Here is a 19,302-nt window from a genome sequence, read left to right as displayed (position 1 = left end):
GGGTCCTGAGCGTTTACTTTAAGAGGACTCGCGCTCAGGTAGTCCCAGGCAGGGTGCTGCAAACCGGCACCCAAAACTACCAAGCAAACTTCTAAAGCTGAACCCCAGGGACGTGTACACTCACGGGGACCTAGCAGGGGGCGCCACCGAGGAGAACAGTGGAAGGGCAAAAACAAACTGAATAAAATGACAGAACCCCCCCACCAGGCAAAAACAAAAAGAAAAACAAAACCCCGCAAGAGGACAGCGAACCCCAAGGAACAGAGCCGGCTGCGATGTCGGGAAATACAAGCTGAGCAGCACCCTGCGCCCCTACCAGTGCAAACTGCCTCTTACCTGCCGGTAACAAGGGAGAACAGAACACCCAAGAGCCCAACAGGCGGCCGAAAAACCGAAAGGTAAAACGGACCAGCAGAGGCAGACCCCGAGGAGCCTGTGGAAGGTGGCCCCAAGCCCCATGGGCAGTACTTACAGGGCACCTAGGGAAGGCAGCCCTAGGCGCATGCAGCCCGAGTACTGAAGATAACTCCTGGCTCTCGCACCCACAAAACCAACACCACACGCAAAGCACAGTGCAGTAGCGACACCGGAGCCAGAGCACACGACCATCGCCTATAGCATCAGCCTCAAGAACTGAGGTGTGGGTAGCTGGCGCGGGGGGTCTGGGGCTCCCCCTTCCCCCTCCCAGGGAGGGGGGAGCTGCGCAGACAGCGGCGCGGCGGTGTGTGACGTCACACTAGTTTGCTTGTTTTCGGTTGGGGAGTTCTATCCACTAGTTCGGTTTTTGGTAGCAATTTTAACCAGAATAGGGGTTTGTTTTGGAGCGCTTACCTTTCTGGGTGCCTGTTCCGGTCGATGGCAGACATAGAATGCTTCTAACTACACGGGGGCTTCTATAGGCCATTGCTCCCCTTGCCTCTCTGAGGGGGCCCGGTTCTGGCCGTGGTCCCCGGTAGGCCTAAGAACTCCATACACATGACTGATGCCAAAGTTTGACATTAGCATATCAGCCTGGGATAGCTCCGAGGAGCCGACGGGGCTCCCCCCAGAAAACAGCATTCAATGTAATGAAACGCCGTTTTTTGGGTGAGCCCCGGAGGCTCCCTGGAGCTTATCGGGCTAATGTATGTTAGACCGGGACATTAGCTAAGGAGTTCAGACCTAGCAGGGACCAGTGCCAGAACCTGGCCCCTTCAGAGAGGTTTCAGGGAGCAATGGCCCTGGAAAACCCCCTTGTGTTTGGGGTTTTCCTTATCTGCCATCGACCGGGGTTAGCACCCAGAAAGGTAGGCATAACAAAACAAACCCCACATGGTAAAAAACTAAAACAAAAACCAAACAGAGAGGTAGAAACTCCATACAATCCCAAGGAAACAAGCAAACAAGCAAACATCACACTTCACTGCCGCACCGATCATCCGCGCAGCTCTTCCCGCCCCAAGAGGGGGAGGGGGGAGCACCGGACCTACCGTGCCGGCTGCCTAGCATCAGTTCGGAAGCTAAGCTTCAACCAACACAAAAAAAAAAAAAACGCCGACTGGTGGGAGGGAGGGTTGCCAGGGAGCCTCTGGGGCTCACCCAGAAAATTGCGTTTCATTACATTCAACGCTGGTTTTCTGTGGGGAGCCCCTACGGTTCCCTGGAGCTTCATACCCAAAGAGAAGGAAAAGAAAGAGCTGACCCGGGAGGCGGCAGCCACAAACTCCACAATGTGAAGCCGAGACAACAGGCTGCAATCTGTGACCCAAGGCAATAAGAACGCACAGGAGGAGACGGGCATAAAGAATGGGCGGCCAAGAACCTGTGCGATTCTCAAATCCCTGCGCCCGAAATGAGCCCTAGACGTCACTAACACAGCAGCAAAAGCTGCAAACGTTCGAACAGCACGGGTGCAAGGACAGACCGCAGGCTGGAAGACTTAAAAACTCTGCGAACGACCTGGGAGACCCGAGCCCTGACAACACAGGACACACCCCCGGCTGAACCAATCAAGGATCAATAACCCAAGAACCCCTTCGGAAAACAGCCGTCTCGACTGTCGCCAGAAGGACGGAGAAAGGCTGCAAACGTACAAACCTACCACCAGTACCAAAGAGCAGAAACCTGAACCAAAGGGGCTACCACAAACTGAGGAGAAGATAAGAAGGCACCCTGATCAAGGACCAGGATGGCTCAGGCGATGCATGAGGAAGCCGGAGGTGAAACAAAACACGAGAAAGCATACAAAATGGGGCAGATGTGACGTCCACCCCGAACGCAAGCCAGAGCGGCTCCGCCAGCGCCGCACAAAATGAGGCGACAGTATGAAACATCAAAAACTGTAGTCCTGAAAACCCAAGAAAGAACAAGACAACCCAATGCGAAAGAGAAGACAACCTACGAAGAACAAGGAAAAGTGCATAGAACACCAGGAACGTCATACTGTCGCCGAGACAAAGCTCGCAGGTGGGACACCATCAACAAAGCCACCACAGAGATGGTGATACTCGCGTCAAAATGCCAGACGTGAAGAGCCGAGGAGAAGCCCGAACCAGTCACATACAGGACCGGTCCGACCTGCCAAAAGAGGCAGAGCCGCAGGGAAAACGCCCCGGGTTCGGACACCTATCAAGCAGCGTCTGAAAATAAAGCTGGGCCGGCCACCAAGGGACCATAAGGACTACTCTCGTGGGAATGGGCTCCAACCGAGCCAGAACCCGAAGCAACAGCTGGACCGGGAGAAGAGGAACAGGTACCCCCACCTCGACCAGTCCTGCCAAAAGGCATCCATCGTGAACACCTCGTAGGCGGGTAAGGGCGCCACGTGGAATGGACGACGCCTAGACCACGCTGACTCAAAGACATCCATGGCCAGGAGTCTATACGTTTGACAGAGTCAACAAAATGAGTCGGCGATGACTGGCCAATCTGCGAACAGAAGAATGAACCGAGACAGCTGTCCGCCAGGACGCAGGACAGGAACTGGAGAGGAACATGCCAAGAATTGACCTGGAGGTCCAGGGCCACCATCCAGGCACCCGGCCCCAACAGAAGCAAGAGAGGAGACAACAGTCCTCCGATGAGGGCATAGAATCCAGGGCGCAGACCGAAGAAGTTCAGAAGAACCACAGATTCGACAGGCCCATGTCTGCATAGAGCAGACGGGAACCCCAGAAGGATAAGGCAGATCGACCATGTCCAATGCACCTACTAAGATGACATGACGAAGTGCAGGGGAAGAAGCCCACCCTGCCAGCCCTGAGCCCCCCCAAAGGGGGAGAAGCCGTCCACCGCCACCACCAGAGGCCGGAAGACAACCAAAAGTGCCCACTAACTGCGGGACCATGCGAGAGTCAGCAGAGCAAGCTGCTCCCCTAGTGCCCCGTCAACAGAGAAGGGAACAGAGCCCCTTCCGAAAGAAAAAGTATACATATACACATATATATTATGTATATACACAGGGTATGTAACACACATGTGCATATGCACATACACATGTGCACACACACACACACGTGTGTGCACAAAGCAGCACATGGTCAAAGGAGGAGCTACATAGTAAACGTGAAGGTCTTATAACAATAATGAGAGAGATTATAGAGAGAGCGGATAACGATAGATCACGACTGTTGATAGTCGGTGACTTCAACTTGAAATCCATAGACTGGGAAGCATATGAAGCTAAAACAGAAGATTTTCGGACCAGTAGATTTGTAGACCTCATCCTGGAAATATTCTTGTATCAACATGTTAAACAAGCTACGAGGATGAGGGAAGGGGACGTTCCCTCCATGCTAGATTTGATATTTACCAGGAAGGAGGAAGAGATATTTTACATTCAGTACCTTCCTCCCTTGGGTAAAAGTGACCACGTCTTTTTGGGAATAAAGTATGCAATGTGTTATAATCTGGAAGAAAATAGGAGGTTGAAGCAGTTTAAAAACCTGACTTCAGGAGAGGACATTATGGCCACCTTAGATTTTTTTTTAATGAGTATAATTGGACAGACTTGATGCTAGACAAGGAAGTGAATGAGATGTATGTCAAGTTTTGTGAAATATATGATAAAGGCACAAAAAATTTATACCAAAACAGAGATGCAGAACAAGGAAACAGGATTGGTTCAATAGAAATTGCGAGAGGGCCAGAGACCAAAAGACACAAAAATGAAATCGATACAGGAAGAGGCCAAACCCCCAAACATACCAGCGATACAAAGATGCGAGAAACAACTACACGGCAGTGAGGAGAGAGGCAGAAAGAAATTTTGAAAAAGGGATTGCAGACAAATGTAAAACAGAACCAGGTCTATTCCATAAATTCATAAACAACAAATTGCAGGTAAAGGATAATGTTCAGAGGTTGAAAATGAGAAATAGATTCATGGAAAATGAAAAGGAAACGTGTAAAACACTAAACGAAAAGTTCCAAAGTGTGTTTGTACAAAAGGAAATCTTTAGGGAACCAGATCCAATAAGAATTCCAGGGAACAACATAGAGCACATAGAGGTGTCTAGAGGTGAAGTGGAAAAAATGCTCAAGGAGCTAAGTAAGAACAAAGCAGTTGGTCCAGATGGAGTTTCACCATGGGTTCTGAGAGAATGTGCACCTGAGCTCAGCATTCCACTTCAACTGATTTTTCAGGCATCCCTGTGTACAGGAGTTGTAGCTGATGTGTGGAAAAAGGCTAACATAGTTCCAATCTACAAAAGTGGAAACAGGGAAGACCCCCTTAGTTACAGACCTGTATCATTGACAAGTGTAATAGTCAAAATATTGGAAAAAATAATTAAAACTAAATGGGTAGAACACCTGGAGGAAAACGATATAATATCAGACAGACAGTATGGTTTTCGATCTGGAAGATCCTGTGTAATGAACTTGCTCAGTTTTTATGATCGAGCCACAGAGATTTTACAGGAAAGAGATGGTTGGGTTAACTGCATCTATCTGGACCTAAAAAAGGCTTTCGACAGAATTCCCCATAAGAGGATGTTCTGGAAACGAACATACTGGAGGAGTGACAGGTAAGCTTCTAACATGGATCAAAAATTTCCTAACTGACAGAAAAATGAGGGCCGTAATCAGAGGCAAGGTATCGGATTGGAGGAATGTTGCGAGTCGAGTACCACAGTTCTTGCACCGGTAATGTTCATTGTCTACATAAACGATCTACCAGTGGGAATACAGAATTACATGAACATGTTTGCTGATGATGCTAAGATAATAGGGAAGATAAGAAACCTAGATGATTGTCATGCCCTTCAAGAAGACCTGGACAAAATAAGTATATGGAGCAACACTTGGCAAATGGAATTTAATGTGAATAAATGCCATGTTATGGAATGTCAAAGATGTCACCGACCCAACAGGCAGAATGACAGAGGCAAAAGCAAAGAGTGTCACCCTGAGACAAGAGGACAGAGCAGCCCTCAAACTCACACAAGGAGAGGGGGGGACCCAGGGCTTGCATCCATTGGACCCCATGCACCCCCGTGGTGTTTCCCAGGGCCCTTAGACTGTTATTGCTTATTGCTAAGGGTAAGCCCAGGTGGGTACTGCTAACCGGTGCCCAAGTCTACCAAACTTCTAAAACTGAAGTACCTGGACGTGTCCACTCACGGGAGGCCAAGTAGGGGGCACCACTAAACGTAGGAGGTCAAGACCTACTATAACTGGGGGTAGGGGGAACAAGAGCGGACCCCACCAGGTAGAAACAAAAATTATAAGAAAAACCCCGCAATGTACCCAGGAGGAACAGAGCCAGCCGCTGTAATAGATGAAAACTAGCTGCGCAGTGCCCTGCGCCCCTACCAATGCAAAATTACCACTTACCCCAAGGTAAACACGGGAGGAGGAAACCCCCAACACTCCCAGGGTTATCTTGAGGTTATCTAGAGATGATTTCGGGGCTTTTTTAGTGTCTCCACGGCCCGGTCCTCGACCAGGCCTCCACCCCCAGGAAGCAGCCGGTGACAGCTGACTAACACCCAGGTACCTATTTTACTGCTAGGTAACAGGGGCATAGGGTGAAAGAAACTCTGCCCATTGTTTCTTGCCGACGCCTGGGATCGAACCCGGGACCTCAGGATCACAAGTCCAGCGTGCTGTCCGCTCGGCCGACCGGCTCCCAAAGCTCCCAAAGGGTAGTCAATCACCAAGCAGCAAGAGACCAACAGAGATAGACCCCAAGGTACCTTGTGGAAAATAACTCCAAGCCCCAAGGGCAGTACTTACAGGGCACTCAGGGAAAAGAATCCCAAGCACATGCAGGCCAAGTACCTGTGAATATTACTCCCAGCTCACACACCACCATAATAGTAGTATTGGACACAAGGCACAGCACAACACAGAGAGAATCAGGAGCTGGAGACACACGACCGAGCCACAATCACATCGGCCGAGAACTAACAGGTGGATAGCCGGCGTGATGGGTCTGGGGCTTTCCCCGTTCCTCCTCCTGGGGAGGGGGAAGGGGGGAAGACAAGACTGAGCTTGACAAGCGGTGCAGACAAGCGGTGCGGCAAGTGTGACGTCATGCTCAATTTTCAACTGGGGAGTTCTGTTTACTTGTTAGTTTTCATTGATAGTTTTAACCAGATTAGGGGTTTGTTTTGGGGGTGCCTACCTTTCTGGGTGCTCGGCCAGGTCGATGGCAGACATAGAATGCTCCACACACATGCATTTCTATAAGCCATTGCCCTTCATGCCTCTCTGAGGGGAGGCCAGGTTCTGGCTCGTGGTCTCCGGTTTGCCTAGAACTCCATTCACACTGACTGATGCCAAAGTCTAATAGTATACATATCAGCCTGGATAGCTCCGGAGAGCCAAAGGGGCTTCCCCCCACAAAATAAACTACTTTAAACCAACAATTTTATGAAATTTTTATTTTTTAATTATCTGATGAAAAATAATTAATTTTGTGTATAATATAATGATTTGATGTTCAGTTTAGCAGTACTCTGCATGTGCAAGATAGGGTTAATAAATTATTAATAAACCTTCCTATTATAGCTAATCCTTGTACAAGCTTTTACAATTTAAACAGTTTCACAAATATTAAGGCAAATGAGAGTGAGCTTTTAGTTCTGCACTGGGAAAGTATAGATGTAGTTTAGAAGGATATTGATGAACATGCTTGACATAGTCTTGAAACCTATCATAATGATCATCTAGATGGAAACAAAATGTCAGTTGAAGAATTAACATACCATATCTTCCATGAGCCTGCAGTTTCGTTCATTTGCAATGTCCAGTGGAGTCTTACCATTATTATTCTCTATGCTAGGGTTGGCACCCACTCTCAGTAACAGCCTCATACATTCAGGTTTATTGGAGATAACACAATAGTGCAAAGGTGTGTTACCCTCTAGGGTCTGTCGATCTAGTGAGTGACTGTTTTGAACCAAAAAGTCCACTAATGGAAGAGAGGCACCATTTTCTTGATAAATTGCTACATGAAGTGCACATTCTCCAAGAGCTGTTAATGGTAGCCCTAAATCTCCACCCTGAAATACAGAAAACTTAATTGCATTAGGTAATACAGGATAAAAAGCCAAATAGCACTTGCAGTAGGCATTCAGTATTTACTGGAATTAAAATCATATAAATATAACTCATAATGATTAAAAATCACCAAACAAAACAAACCTGCGTAGAATGTAATGAAACGCCATTTTCTGGGCGAGACCCAGAAACTACCCAGAGCTATCCACGGCTGATATGAATGTACAGTATTAGACCCTGGCATCAAAGCGAATGGAGTTCTTAGTACCAGGGACCACGAGCCAGAACCTGGCTCCCTCAAAGAGGCACAAGGAGCAGTGGCCTATCACACATGGTCACCCCTTGTGATTGGAAGCATTCTGCCATCGACCAGGTCAGGCACCCAGAAAGGTAAGCGCCCCAAAACAAACTGCTATTCTGTTGAGAAATTGCTACTGAAAGCCCAACTAGTGGAAACCCCCAAATGAAAACGAGCAAATGAGTATGACATCACCACATCACCACGCAGCTGTCTGAGCAGCTCCCACCTCCCTGGGAGGGGGGAGCCCCAGACACCCCACACTGACTATCCACCCTGCATTTCTGGGGCTGGATGTCAAAAACCGTGAAAAAGATGCCGACCGGAAGGAGGGAGGGTTGCCTCCGGGTCTCACTCAGAAAATGGCATTTCATTACATTCTACGCTGGTTTTCTAGTGGGAGCCCCTTCAGCTCTCTGGAGCTACTTACCCAAAGACAAAAACAAGAGGGACTTACCCTGGAGGTGGTCGGCACTTGCTGCTCAACTCGAAGTTGAGACAACTGCTGCAACCGCCGATCCAACACGACACAGGCCCAATGAGGCCCAGAAACATTCACAAGATAGCGAGCGGCCAGGACCCTGTTCGACCTCCAAAAACCCCGCGCCCGAATGAGAGCCAAAGACATGTTGCCAAAGATTGCAGTTAGCACTGCAAACTTACGAACATCATGGTCACAGGGATAGACAACAGGCTGGCTGGACTGAATAACCCTGTGGACGACCTGGGAGACCTGAACCCTGGAACAGGGAAGAAGGGAAACCGGATCAACCCAAAGCACATCCCCGGCCACCGAGGCAGTGGCGTGCAGGTAGCGGCGTAGAGCCGTGACCGGACACAACACATAATGCACCCCTGGCCTAACCAACCAAGCATCAACAACCCAAGGACCCCCTCCAGAAAGCAGCAGTCTTATTCTTCGCCAGAAAAGAAGAAGACGGCTGCAAACAAACAAACCTACTACCAGGACCAAAAGAACAGAAACCCCCTGTGCCGGAGGAGAGCACGAGGCTCCCCGACCTGACCCCAGAGGCCAATGCCAACAAGAAAAACCTTAGAGAAACAATCCTGAACCGAAGAGGCCATCACCAATCATGGGGAAGAGAGAAAAAAAGAGACCACCCGATCCAAGGACCAGGACAGCTCAGGCGGCGCATGAGCAGGCCGGAGGTGAAAGAACGCCCGACACAGCTTGCGGAATGGTCAGAAAGTAACATCAATGCTGAAAGCAAGCTGCAGCAGCTCCGCCAATGCTGTACATTCGCACACCACCGAAGACAGCACCACACCACAAGGCACACGACTGGAAATCTTGAAACAGATTCGTACAACCTTACCAGCCTCACATCAGCCACAAAACTGCAGGGTGGATAACCAGTGCGAGGGGTTTGGGGCTCCCCCTTCCCCCTCCCCTCTCCCAGTGGGGGGGGGACTGCAAAGACAGCGGTGCAATGACGTGGTGACGTCATGCTCGTTTGCTTGTTTTCATTTGGGGAGTTCTGTCCACTAGTTCGACTTTCACTAGCAATTTCTTAACCAGAATAAGGGTTTGTTTTGGGGCGCTTACCTTTCTGGGTGCCTGACCCAGTCGATGGCAGACATAGAATGCTTCCAATCACACGGGGGTTTCTATAGGCCATTGCTCTTTGTCTCTCTGAGCGGGGGGCCAGGTTCTGGCTCATGGTCCCCAGCAGGCCTAAGAACTCCATTCGTTTGACTGATGTCAGGGTCTAATACATTCATATCAGCCCAGTTAGCTCTAGGGAGCCGAAGGGGTCCCAAGAAAATCAGTGATAAGATTCACCCTAAGAAAACACATGTGAGGATGACCATAGAGAAAAAACATTTAGCTGGGTAGTACAATAAATCTATGTCAACGATATTCATCGTACTTGATAAGAAAAAGAACATTGTGAGTGCTTAAGTGGCAAAAGGAGCATCAATATGCCTTTAATTGGGAAAACGTAGGGAAAACGAGTTTTTCCCAATAATGTTGGGAAAACAAGTCTCTATGGAAAGGTTCTTAGTGAGGAAAAAACAGGCAGTGAGCTACAACCAGGTCCTAGTGGTAAGCAGGCAAAACGTAGGAAAGAGAAAAAAAAAAAAAAAAAAAAAGAGTACCCTCAGATAAGTCATCAGTACCTGATGTTATGAAAGTCCCCTTCCAAATAGTAACACCTCTTCTCCTCCCCCTCTCCTCACCATCTTCCATACACCAACAAGAGTCATCAATAAAGGTAAGCTATAACTTATGCATACTGTAGTATAAAATAAGTGTGTGTATTATATATGAAATGTATTTTGAAGCTAATATTTTTGGGAGTGTAGAACAGATTAATTCTATTTACATTATTTTTTATGGGAAAATTTGTTTCGAGTTACGAATTTTCGAGTTACAACCTGTTTCTGGGATTAAATTCATATAAGGAGGTACCACTGAACTTAAATGTAACATGTGTATATAGTGTAAACAGCAAAGCAGTATGTTGGCAGAAGTGTGGTGGTGAGGGAGGTGGCGTCATCTGCTGGCTGCTGTGTGACTTGGGTAGTGCAGTGTATGGTGGCTGTTATGGTGTTTGGTCACCATATCAGCTTAGTGGTACAGTTATGGAGAACAAAACTTGTAGATACTTATATATAATGCTGGTATATAGTGTAATAACAGCAAAATTATTATTTTATTATTTTATGAACATAATTGAATCACTAGTATGCACACCATACTTTTGAGTATAGTGATGGTTTATACATTATATAAATATACTACACTACACACTACTGAATAATATTTCTGAAACAAACAGACAATGAACAAATTAGGTAAAAATATTTTTGTGCCAACTCCCAACTGACAACTCAGGTGTTGAAGACCGGCCCTGGACGCGTACACTTTCAGTGCCTGTATCTTGCCATACTATCTCACCCCTCTCACACTCAAAATATATCACCTACGATTTTTTTCACTGTTGTCAGGGTCACTTTTTAACTGTCTTAGAAGAAGAAAAACAATAACAATGTTTTATGTTTTTGTTTTTCTGTGCACTGCAGTGTTTGTCAGCTACTAAAGCTGTGCCGCCCAGGAGTTAATATGGCTTCTGATATATGGTTCGATATTGGTGTGACAAAAAATTACTGTACCCCACTGGACTTTGAAGTAGCCATAGAAAGCATGCCCATGCACTCTGCACCACGCCCAAACTCGTGGAATTCTATATTCATCAAGAAGAGCACAACCACTATCACAGGCCCTAAATATCTTTTGGAGACAGAGCCCAGATACTGGTGTCATCCCTGACATACTTAAAATGGAGGCAATCATGCCACTTCACAAAGAGGGTAATAAAGCAGATGCAAAAAATTGGACCAATAGCTCTAACCTCACACCATAAAAATCTTTAAAATAGTGCTAAGATAGATAGATTACAAATCATATGGAATCACAACATCTACATATCCACGAACAACATGGGTTCATAATAGGGCGCTCCTGCCTCTCTCGGTTGCTGGATCACTATGATATGGCCTTAGGTGCCATGGAAGATAAGCAAAACATAGATGTAATATACACAGACTTTGCAAAAGCTTTCGACAAATGTGACCATGGTGTTATTGTGCACAAAATGCGTGCAAAAGGAATTACTGGCAAAGTAGGGAGATGGATCTTCAACTTCCTAATGAACAGAATGCAGTGTGTAATAGTCAACACAGTTAAATCTGCATCATTTACTGTGAAAAGCTCAGTCCCCCAAAGTACCGTACTTGCTCTGGTACTTTTTCTCACCCTAATATCAGACATAGACAAGAATACAAACTACAGCACTGCATCATCATTTGCAAATGACACTAGGATTTTCATTTGAGTAGACAATATAGAGGACACGGCAAATCTCCAATCGCATGTAAATCGGGTCTTTTAATGGGCCACAGATAATAATATGATGATTGATGAAAATAAGTTCCAGCTCCTTCACTGTGGAAAAAAAATGAAAATTTAAAAACGGAAACCATAAATAAAACAATCAAATCACACTATAGAACGAGAAAGGATTACTTCTAGGTAAAGAACCTAGAAGTAATCATGTTAGAAGACCTTACCTTTACAGAACACCATAAAGTAGATGTCTCGACTGTAAGAAAAATGGCAGAGAGACTAACAAGGACCTTCCATACAAGGGATGCCATACCAATGATGATACTTTTTAAGACACTAGTGCTCTCTATGGTGAAATGATGTTGCACTCGAACAGCCCCATTCATAGCCGGTACTTGACCTGTTGAGGCTCCCTTAGACAAGAATAAGGCTGTGCTCATATGGTCATCCATACAATTAACACTTTGATGCTCTGGGCGTGCATGCGCCACACTATCCCGGGTGGGTTTGGGCATACCGCGGGAGCGCACGGTAATTCTGAAAAGTGTACAGTGGTACCTCGGAATGCGATTGTCCCTGTATGCGAGGTTTTCGGAAGGCGAGGTGTATTTACTCCAAAAATTTGTCTCAGAAGGCGAGGGTTACTTCGGGAGGCGAGTTTGGACGCGAGTTTGTTGATACGCGTACAGCCGACCTAGCGCGTTCGTCGCCCCTCCGCCCCGCCGCCCCTCAGTTTATTATTGTCTCGCGCTCAGTGACTACCCCCACATCAATTCTTCTCGCGGATTTTCAGTGTTTTGTTGGATTTTTGGTGATTTGTCTATACAATTTGTTATTATATATCTCACCATGGGTCCCAAGAAAGCCAGTGGTAAGGATAAAGGCCAGAAAGCTCATGTAAGGATGACAATAGAGGAGAAACAAGAGATCATTCGGAAGCATGAGAACGGTACACGTGTTGTTGAACTTTGTAGGCAGTACAACAAAGCCACATCAACAATATGCACTATACTTAAGAAGAAAAATAAGATTATGGGTGCTAAAGTGGCAAAAGGAGTAAGAACATTAACGGCACAAAGACCACAAATACTTGAAGAAGTGGAAAAGTTGTTATTAATTTGGATACACGACAAGGAGTTGAGGGGTGATAGTGTTTCGGAGGCCATTATTTGTGAGAAAGCCAGGGTGTTGCACGAAGACCTTCTAAAGAATACCCCTGCAACGAGTGATGCAGATAAGAAAGAGTTTAAGGCAAGCAGGGGCTGGTTTGAAAAATTTAGAAAGAGAAGTGGTATCCATAGTGTTACAAGGCATGGGGTTATGTGATGTGATTATGGAAGGGGACTCCCCTTCCAAACAGTAACTCCTCTCCTCCTCCCCCCTCCTCACCATCTTCCATACGCCTACAGCACTCGACAGCAAGGTAAGTAATAACTGGAACACAGTTTTGTAGGTTTATTTAGATGAATTAGGTAAATTAGGTATAAAAATTTAGTTTGATGTGGGGTTTTTGGGGTAGTCAGGAACGGATTAATTCATTTCCCTTTATTTCTTATGGGGAAATTAACTTCGGAATGCGAGTTTTCGGAAGGCGAGGCGTCTCCAGGAACGGATTAAACTCTTATTCTGAGGTATGCCTGTATAATCTTTTCAACTTTGTTACCTCAATTCTCGTCCTAGGTTTTTCAATTTGGTATCATTGTGTTTGCAATAGAATTCTCTACAGGACTAAAGGCATATTAAGTCCAAATGCCCAGCGTACTATCCGCAACAAACAGAGAAAGTGAGAGCATGTTACCTGGGAGCGTGCAGGACCGATTAAATGTGTACACTCCTTTCACTTTGGTCACCTCAATTCTCGTCCTAGGTCTTTCATTCTGGTATCAATGTGTTCGCAATAGAATTATCTATAGGACGAAAGGCACATAAAGTCCAAACAGTTGGCGTACCATCCGCAACAAACAGAGAAAATGAGAGCATGTTACCCGGGAGCATGGCTCAAGAGCAATAAAATGTTTACACTCCCTTCACTTTGGTCACCTCAATTCTCGTCCTAGGTCTTTCATTTTGGTATCATTGTGATCACAATAGAATTCTCTACAGGACTAAAGGCATATTAAGTCCAAATGCCCAGCGTACCATCTGCAACAAACAGAGAAAGTGAGAGCGTGTTACCCAGGAATGCGCAAGACCGATAAAATGTGTACACTCCTTTCACTTTGGTTACCTCAATTCTTGTCCTAGGTCTTTCATTTTGGTATCAATGTGTTTGGAATAGAATTCCCAACAGGAATATATGCATATAATGTCAAAAACAGCAGCGTGCTCCAATGTGTTTGGAATAGAATTCCCAACAGGAATATATGCATATAATGTCAAAAACTGCAGCGTGCTCCACCCGCTGACAAGATGAAAATTACCAGAAAGAGAGCGCTGCACCACCCCAAGGCGCCTCTCATTACAATAGAGCGCGATGTCATACCGAAATGTGTATACTCTCTTCAACTTTGTCATCTTAATTCTCGTCCTAGGTTTTTCAATTTGGTATCAATGTTATCTTGAGAGGTTATCTTGAGATGATTTCGGGGCTTTTAGTGTCCCCGCAGCCCGGTCCTCGACCAGGCCTCCACCCCCAGGAAGCAGCCCGTGACAGCTGACTAACACCCAGGTACCTATTTTACTGCTAGGTAACAGGGGCATAGGGAGAAAGAAACTCTGCCCATTGTTTCTCGCCGGCGCCTGGGATCGAACCCAGGACCACAGGATCACAAGTCCAGCGTGCTGTCCGCTCGGCCGACAGGCTCCCTGTGTGCAATGTGCAATGTGTTCGCAATAGAATTCTCTACAGGACTAAATGCATATAAAGCCCAAAAGCCCGGCGAGAAAGTGAGAGCGTGTTACCCGGGAGCGCGAAAGAGCAATAAAATGTGTACACTCTTCACTTTGGACATCTCAATTCTCGTCCTAGATCTTTCATTTTTGTGTCATTGTGTTCGCAATAGAATTCCCTATAGGAGTATATGCAAACATAAAGTCCAAAAGCCCGGCATCCCACCCACAGCAAACAAAGAAACTGACAGTGCGTTACAGCAGCGAGCGCTAATGAAGAGCAATAAAATGGGTATACTCTTTTCAACTTTGTTACCTCAATTCTGGTCCTAGGTCTTTCATTTTGGTATCAATGTATTCGCAATGAAATTCCCTACATGTGTGTATGCGTATTATGTCCAAAACCGCGGTGCGCCCCTCCCAAAACCGTCACCAATTTGCCACCAAAAATGACGCAATGCTGCGTCGTTACCGGACTTCCCCCAAGTAAAAAAAACTACGCAATGCTGCGTCATTACCGAGCCAAAGGGTTACATAAACCATAAGGAATCACCACTATAGACTACTAATAAAAATTCACAGTAAACTGCATAGTCATGAAGTATAGTTATACAAAAAATTTACTGTATAACAAATAGCACTTGCCTGAAAATATACACGAAGCAGACCATAAAGATCATTACTGTTGATGACATCACGCAACTGGATTTGGAGCTCTTCAGGTGATGCTGTCGTTGGTTGAACAAAAGCTCTTCGAACATATTTTGACTGAATGAATTCTCGTCTTTCATCCCTAAAATACAAGTCAAATAATAATTACATAATCATCTTCAAAACAATACTGTGAATACTGTGCAATATCAATATCTAATATTGAATATGCATTATGTTGGGAATTTAAAGACAAAATATTAAGTACAGTTCACATCTAAACATTTGAAAAGAGGGATATTCTAGTACAGATGGTACGTAAAATTTAAATTGCAGTTGTAAAAAACTTTATTTATGTTGTATTTGGTTTAACCAGCATTTGCTGATTTAAGTCTTGAAACTTGCCCAGTTATCTAAGACAGACATGAGATTTACTGTAGACACATTCACAGCAGTGACAAAGAGCTTACAAATTCTTAAAGAGCATATGGTGACAATTATTTCTATTTTCTACTTCAATTATCCACACTAAATGATGCTGAATTTTCTTTTTAAATCATGATATACCAAGTAAATGCTTATCAGAATAACATTCAGCCATTCAGTGTAGAAAATAACTGATATATTGTACATGGGGAAATAGATAGAAGGAATACATTGAGAAATAAGATCACTTTCATAAGAGGTATTTAATAACAGGAAAAGCAACAATATGAAATTTGATTAATAAATCAAGCATAGAGCAGCCATATATTTTAGCAAACTTTTGTGGCAAATACAATAGCCATCTAAAAAATTAAGTTTAAGAAATGTATCTGAAAGCAAATTGTGCACATATCATATACAGTACTAACATGCAAACTGTGCTTTCTACTGTCAATAACATTATGAAAAAAAAACAATAGCTACTGCTCTTGTTTTAATTTTAATAGTAGCAATAATCATCATGCCAAACATAACAAAATTAAAACATTTTCTGCAACATAATTAATCTACACACATATCCAGAAAATAATAGTATTTAGAGGTAACGAGTGCCTTTAAGACCTTTTAAGTATTAATTCTATGGTCACTATTCACTCTGCCAAAAATTCTGCTAAAAACAAAAATAAAACTTGAACATTCACATTCACCAACTGCTAACTTTGTCAGTCCAATTTATATATTTCTATGGAATAAATAGTCTCCATGCCACATCTGCAATGCTCGGCTGTCCCAAAATGACCACTGCCACACTAATGCAGCAGATAAACTGGCATCAGAAGCAGATCGTGTACTTCACTACACTTCAAATCTCAAATCAGTACTGTACTTGAATACTTTGGCTTTAATATCTTTTTTATGCATACAATATAAAATGAAAGCTATTCATATAATTTCCTCCAAAAATTATTGTAGCTTGAAAAATATATATATGCATACAGCAGCAAAACAAACTTGTAATCACTGTTGGCGGCATATTTGTACACAATATAGATGTGGTGGATATTATTCCATCTAATATCAAATAAAAAATTACATTTTGAGCATATTACTGCTCTTAGTCAATTAAAACAAAAAAGTCTGCTTTCTGATTCCTACTGCTGCCTAGAGACACGGCTAAGAGTGAGAGCCGTACTCACCACCTTCTTAGCCAATCTTCTCGTGAGTCACTGAGTAAAAGAAGTTGCATATGGTCAAATGAATTTTATAAACAAAAATGCTTCTTTATTTTTCATGGTGACCAAGAATTTGCATAATTAAAAACAGATCTTGTGTACTGTGACCTAACTTTTATCTTTTTAAGCAACTGTACAAAATTACAATATATAAATTAAATAATACTAATAAACAATGGTCACAGTCCAAAGAAAAACAGTTTGGAAGAACAAGAGGCCAGTTTCCCTCTCATAAGTAACCGTCCAGTCCAGACAAGTGGCTACTAATGTCACTGGTTTATGTACTCTCCCATCATAATGAAAGACAATATGAGAAAGATGAACAGCACATGCTTCCTAACAGCACCTACTATTCACAGAAGTTCCTGGACCACTAACCTTCCTACTCATTTATTATATTATATTATATTATATTATATATTGTATCTAATAGGCCAAGTTGCTAAACCCTTTAACTGTGCAACGCGGCAGGCCCACGTCTGGGGTGCGCTATGCGCCTCCGGGTATTTGTATTTTTCACGTTCCATTCAAAACTCTCGCGGCTACATGGGGTTCACATCAGCTTCCTCAGGTCTCTTGTAAACAGACGCCATCTTTAAAAAAAAATCGTGGTCCACATTCTCGGGTGTGAGAGCCTCAGTAGTGAGTGAGCAACCAAGACCGGCGCACGCAGCATGAGCTCATAGCACTGCTTTTCAGCTTGTGACCACAGCATCACCTAATAATGTCAAAATATATATATAACTTGTATTATTTAGCCATGACAATATTACAGAAGAGTCTGAGTGAGATAATGACTGTGAACAATGTTCAAATATTAGTGATTCAATGCTGTTCACGATGTTCACAGCGTTAGCCACAGCACCACAGCATTATTTCATCCATCTAGGAATCTTCAAACGACTTCTTAGGTTCCTTTACAAAATAAACTTGTGGTCAATTATGTATTTACAGGATTTAGTGACCAGTATTGTGATAACAGCAGGATTGTGTTGATAATAAGCACTGTGTGTAGTATTGTGGAAGGCGTGATTGTGGTGAGGGAGCGAGGGAGAGAATCGAGGTAGCCTCACTGTGTGTGGCAGCCACCCTTGTTTTGCTCATTATACCAGCTTAGTGGTTTGTTATGGTGAACAGATATGTACATGGGTATATACAATGTGTGTATATACCCATGTACATATGTGCGTAGTATTGTGGGAGGAGAAATTGTGGTGAGGGAGCAAGGGAGAGAATCGAGGTAGCCTCACTGTGTTGCAGCCATTCTTGTTTTGCTCATCATACTAGCCTAGTGGTTCGCTATGGTGAACACACATTTGTACATGGGTATATACAATGTGTGTATATAGTGTATAGTGTAACAGCAACAGGAGTATGTTGGGAGGAATTATTTTGGTGAGGGAGGTGACGTAATCGAAGCGTCGTCTGCTGGCTGCTGTGTGATTTCTCATGTAGTGTATGGTGGCCACTGTAAAGTTTGGACACAATACCAGCTTACTTTTTTTTTTTTTTTTTTTTTTTTGAGATATATACAAGAGTTGTTACATTCTTGTACAGCCACTAGTACGCGTAGTGTTTCGGGCAGGTCCCTGGAATACGATCCCAGCCGCGAACAATCGTTTTTTCATCCAAGTACACATTTTACTGTTGAGTTAAACAGAGGCTACAGTTAAGGATTTGCGCCCAGTAAATCCTCCCCGGCCAGGATACGAACCCATGGCATAGCGCTCGCGGAACGCCAGGCGAGTGTCTTACCACTACACCACGGAGACTGGTATCACTACACCACGGAGACTGGTGTAGACTTGCATAGTTCTGGTGAATAAAACATGTAGATAGGTATACATAACATGTGTAAATAGTGTAATACAAACAATAACAGTATGGTCGGAGGAGCAATGTTGGCGAGTAAGATGTTGGAGGAGTGAGGGAGAGACTGGATGTTGGAGGAGTGAGGGAGAAACTGGATGTTGGAGGAGTGAGGGAGAAACTGGATGTTGGAGGAGTGAGGGTGTGGCAGCTGACACTCGCGGAGTTCTGAATGTGTTCAAGGTGAATGTATATAGTGTGTGATAGTGGATTGTGTGTAAATAGACTGTATATATACATAAATTAGCATAATGCAATGGAAATGTGTGCCAGATATGTGTACACATGTGTCATGCATGTAACACAGTGTCTTTGGACAGTATGGATGTTCTACTGCCATAATATAGTGTACGTATTCATTATACATAGGATTGGCATGTAAAAGCATATCAAATGTATTTGGAACTGTGTGCAGAAAATGAACAAAAATATATTCGCAACAACTCGCGCATCCTGCCCAGGCGCCCTACTGGCCCTGCGGGCATATGCCACGGGCGACCAGGGAATGATGACGTCACGCATGGACTTATGGACCCCAAAGCAGCTAAAGTACTTACAATTTCAACCTTCTGTTATTATACCCTTACTCAGGGAAGGGTTTTAGACACTTTAAAAACAGAAAAGAATTTTTTCCAGAGATT

The 19,302-nt window shown here is 44.3% G+C and overlaps 1 protein-coding gene across 6 annotated transcripts in view; it reads right to left on the bottom strand.

The window, feature by feature from the left end:
* The window catches only part of Asap (ArfGAP domain of ASAP), a 956,637-nt gene that overhangs the window by 118,480 nt on the left and 818,855 nt on the right, over positions 1 to 19,302 (bottom strand). For 5 of the 6 annotated variants that reach the window (XM_069306348.1, XM_069306347.1, XM_069306345.1 and 2 more), the window contains exons 14-15: positions 15,129 to 15,276; positions 7,191 to 7,487 (exon numbers count right to left, since the gene is read on the bottom strand). In XM_069306348.1, coding sequence (XP_069162449.1) covers positions 7,191 to 7,487; positions 15,129 to 15,276 — 445 coding nt within the window. Of the gene's footprint in view, positions 1 to 7,190; positions 7,488 to 15,128; positions 15,277 to 16,756; positions 16,787 to 19,302 lie in introns of all 6 variants that reach the window. The other variant, XM_069306344.1, reaches the window with a different exon arrangement.

Source organism: Procambarus clarkii, chromosome 57, assembly GCF_040958095.1.
Source record: "Procambarus clarkii isolate CNS0578487 chromosome 57, FALCON_Pclarkii_2.0, whole genome shotgun sequence".
Classification (NCBI taxonomy): Eukaryota; Metazoa; Arthropoda; class Malacostraca; order Decapoda; family Cambaridae; genus Procambarus; species Procambarus clarkii.
This window is presented reverse-complemented; position numbering and strand designations above follow the sequence as displayed.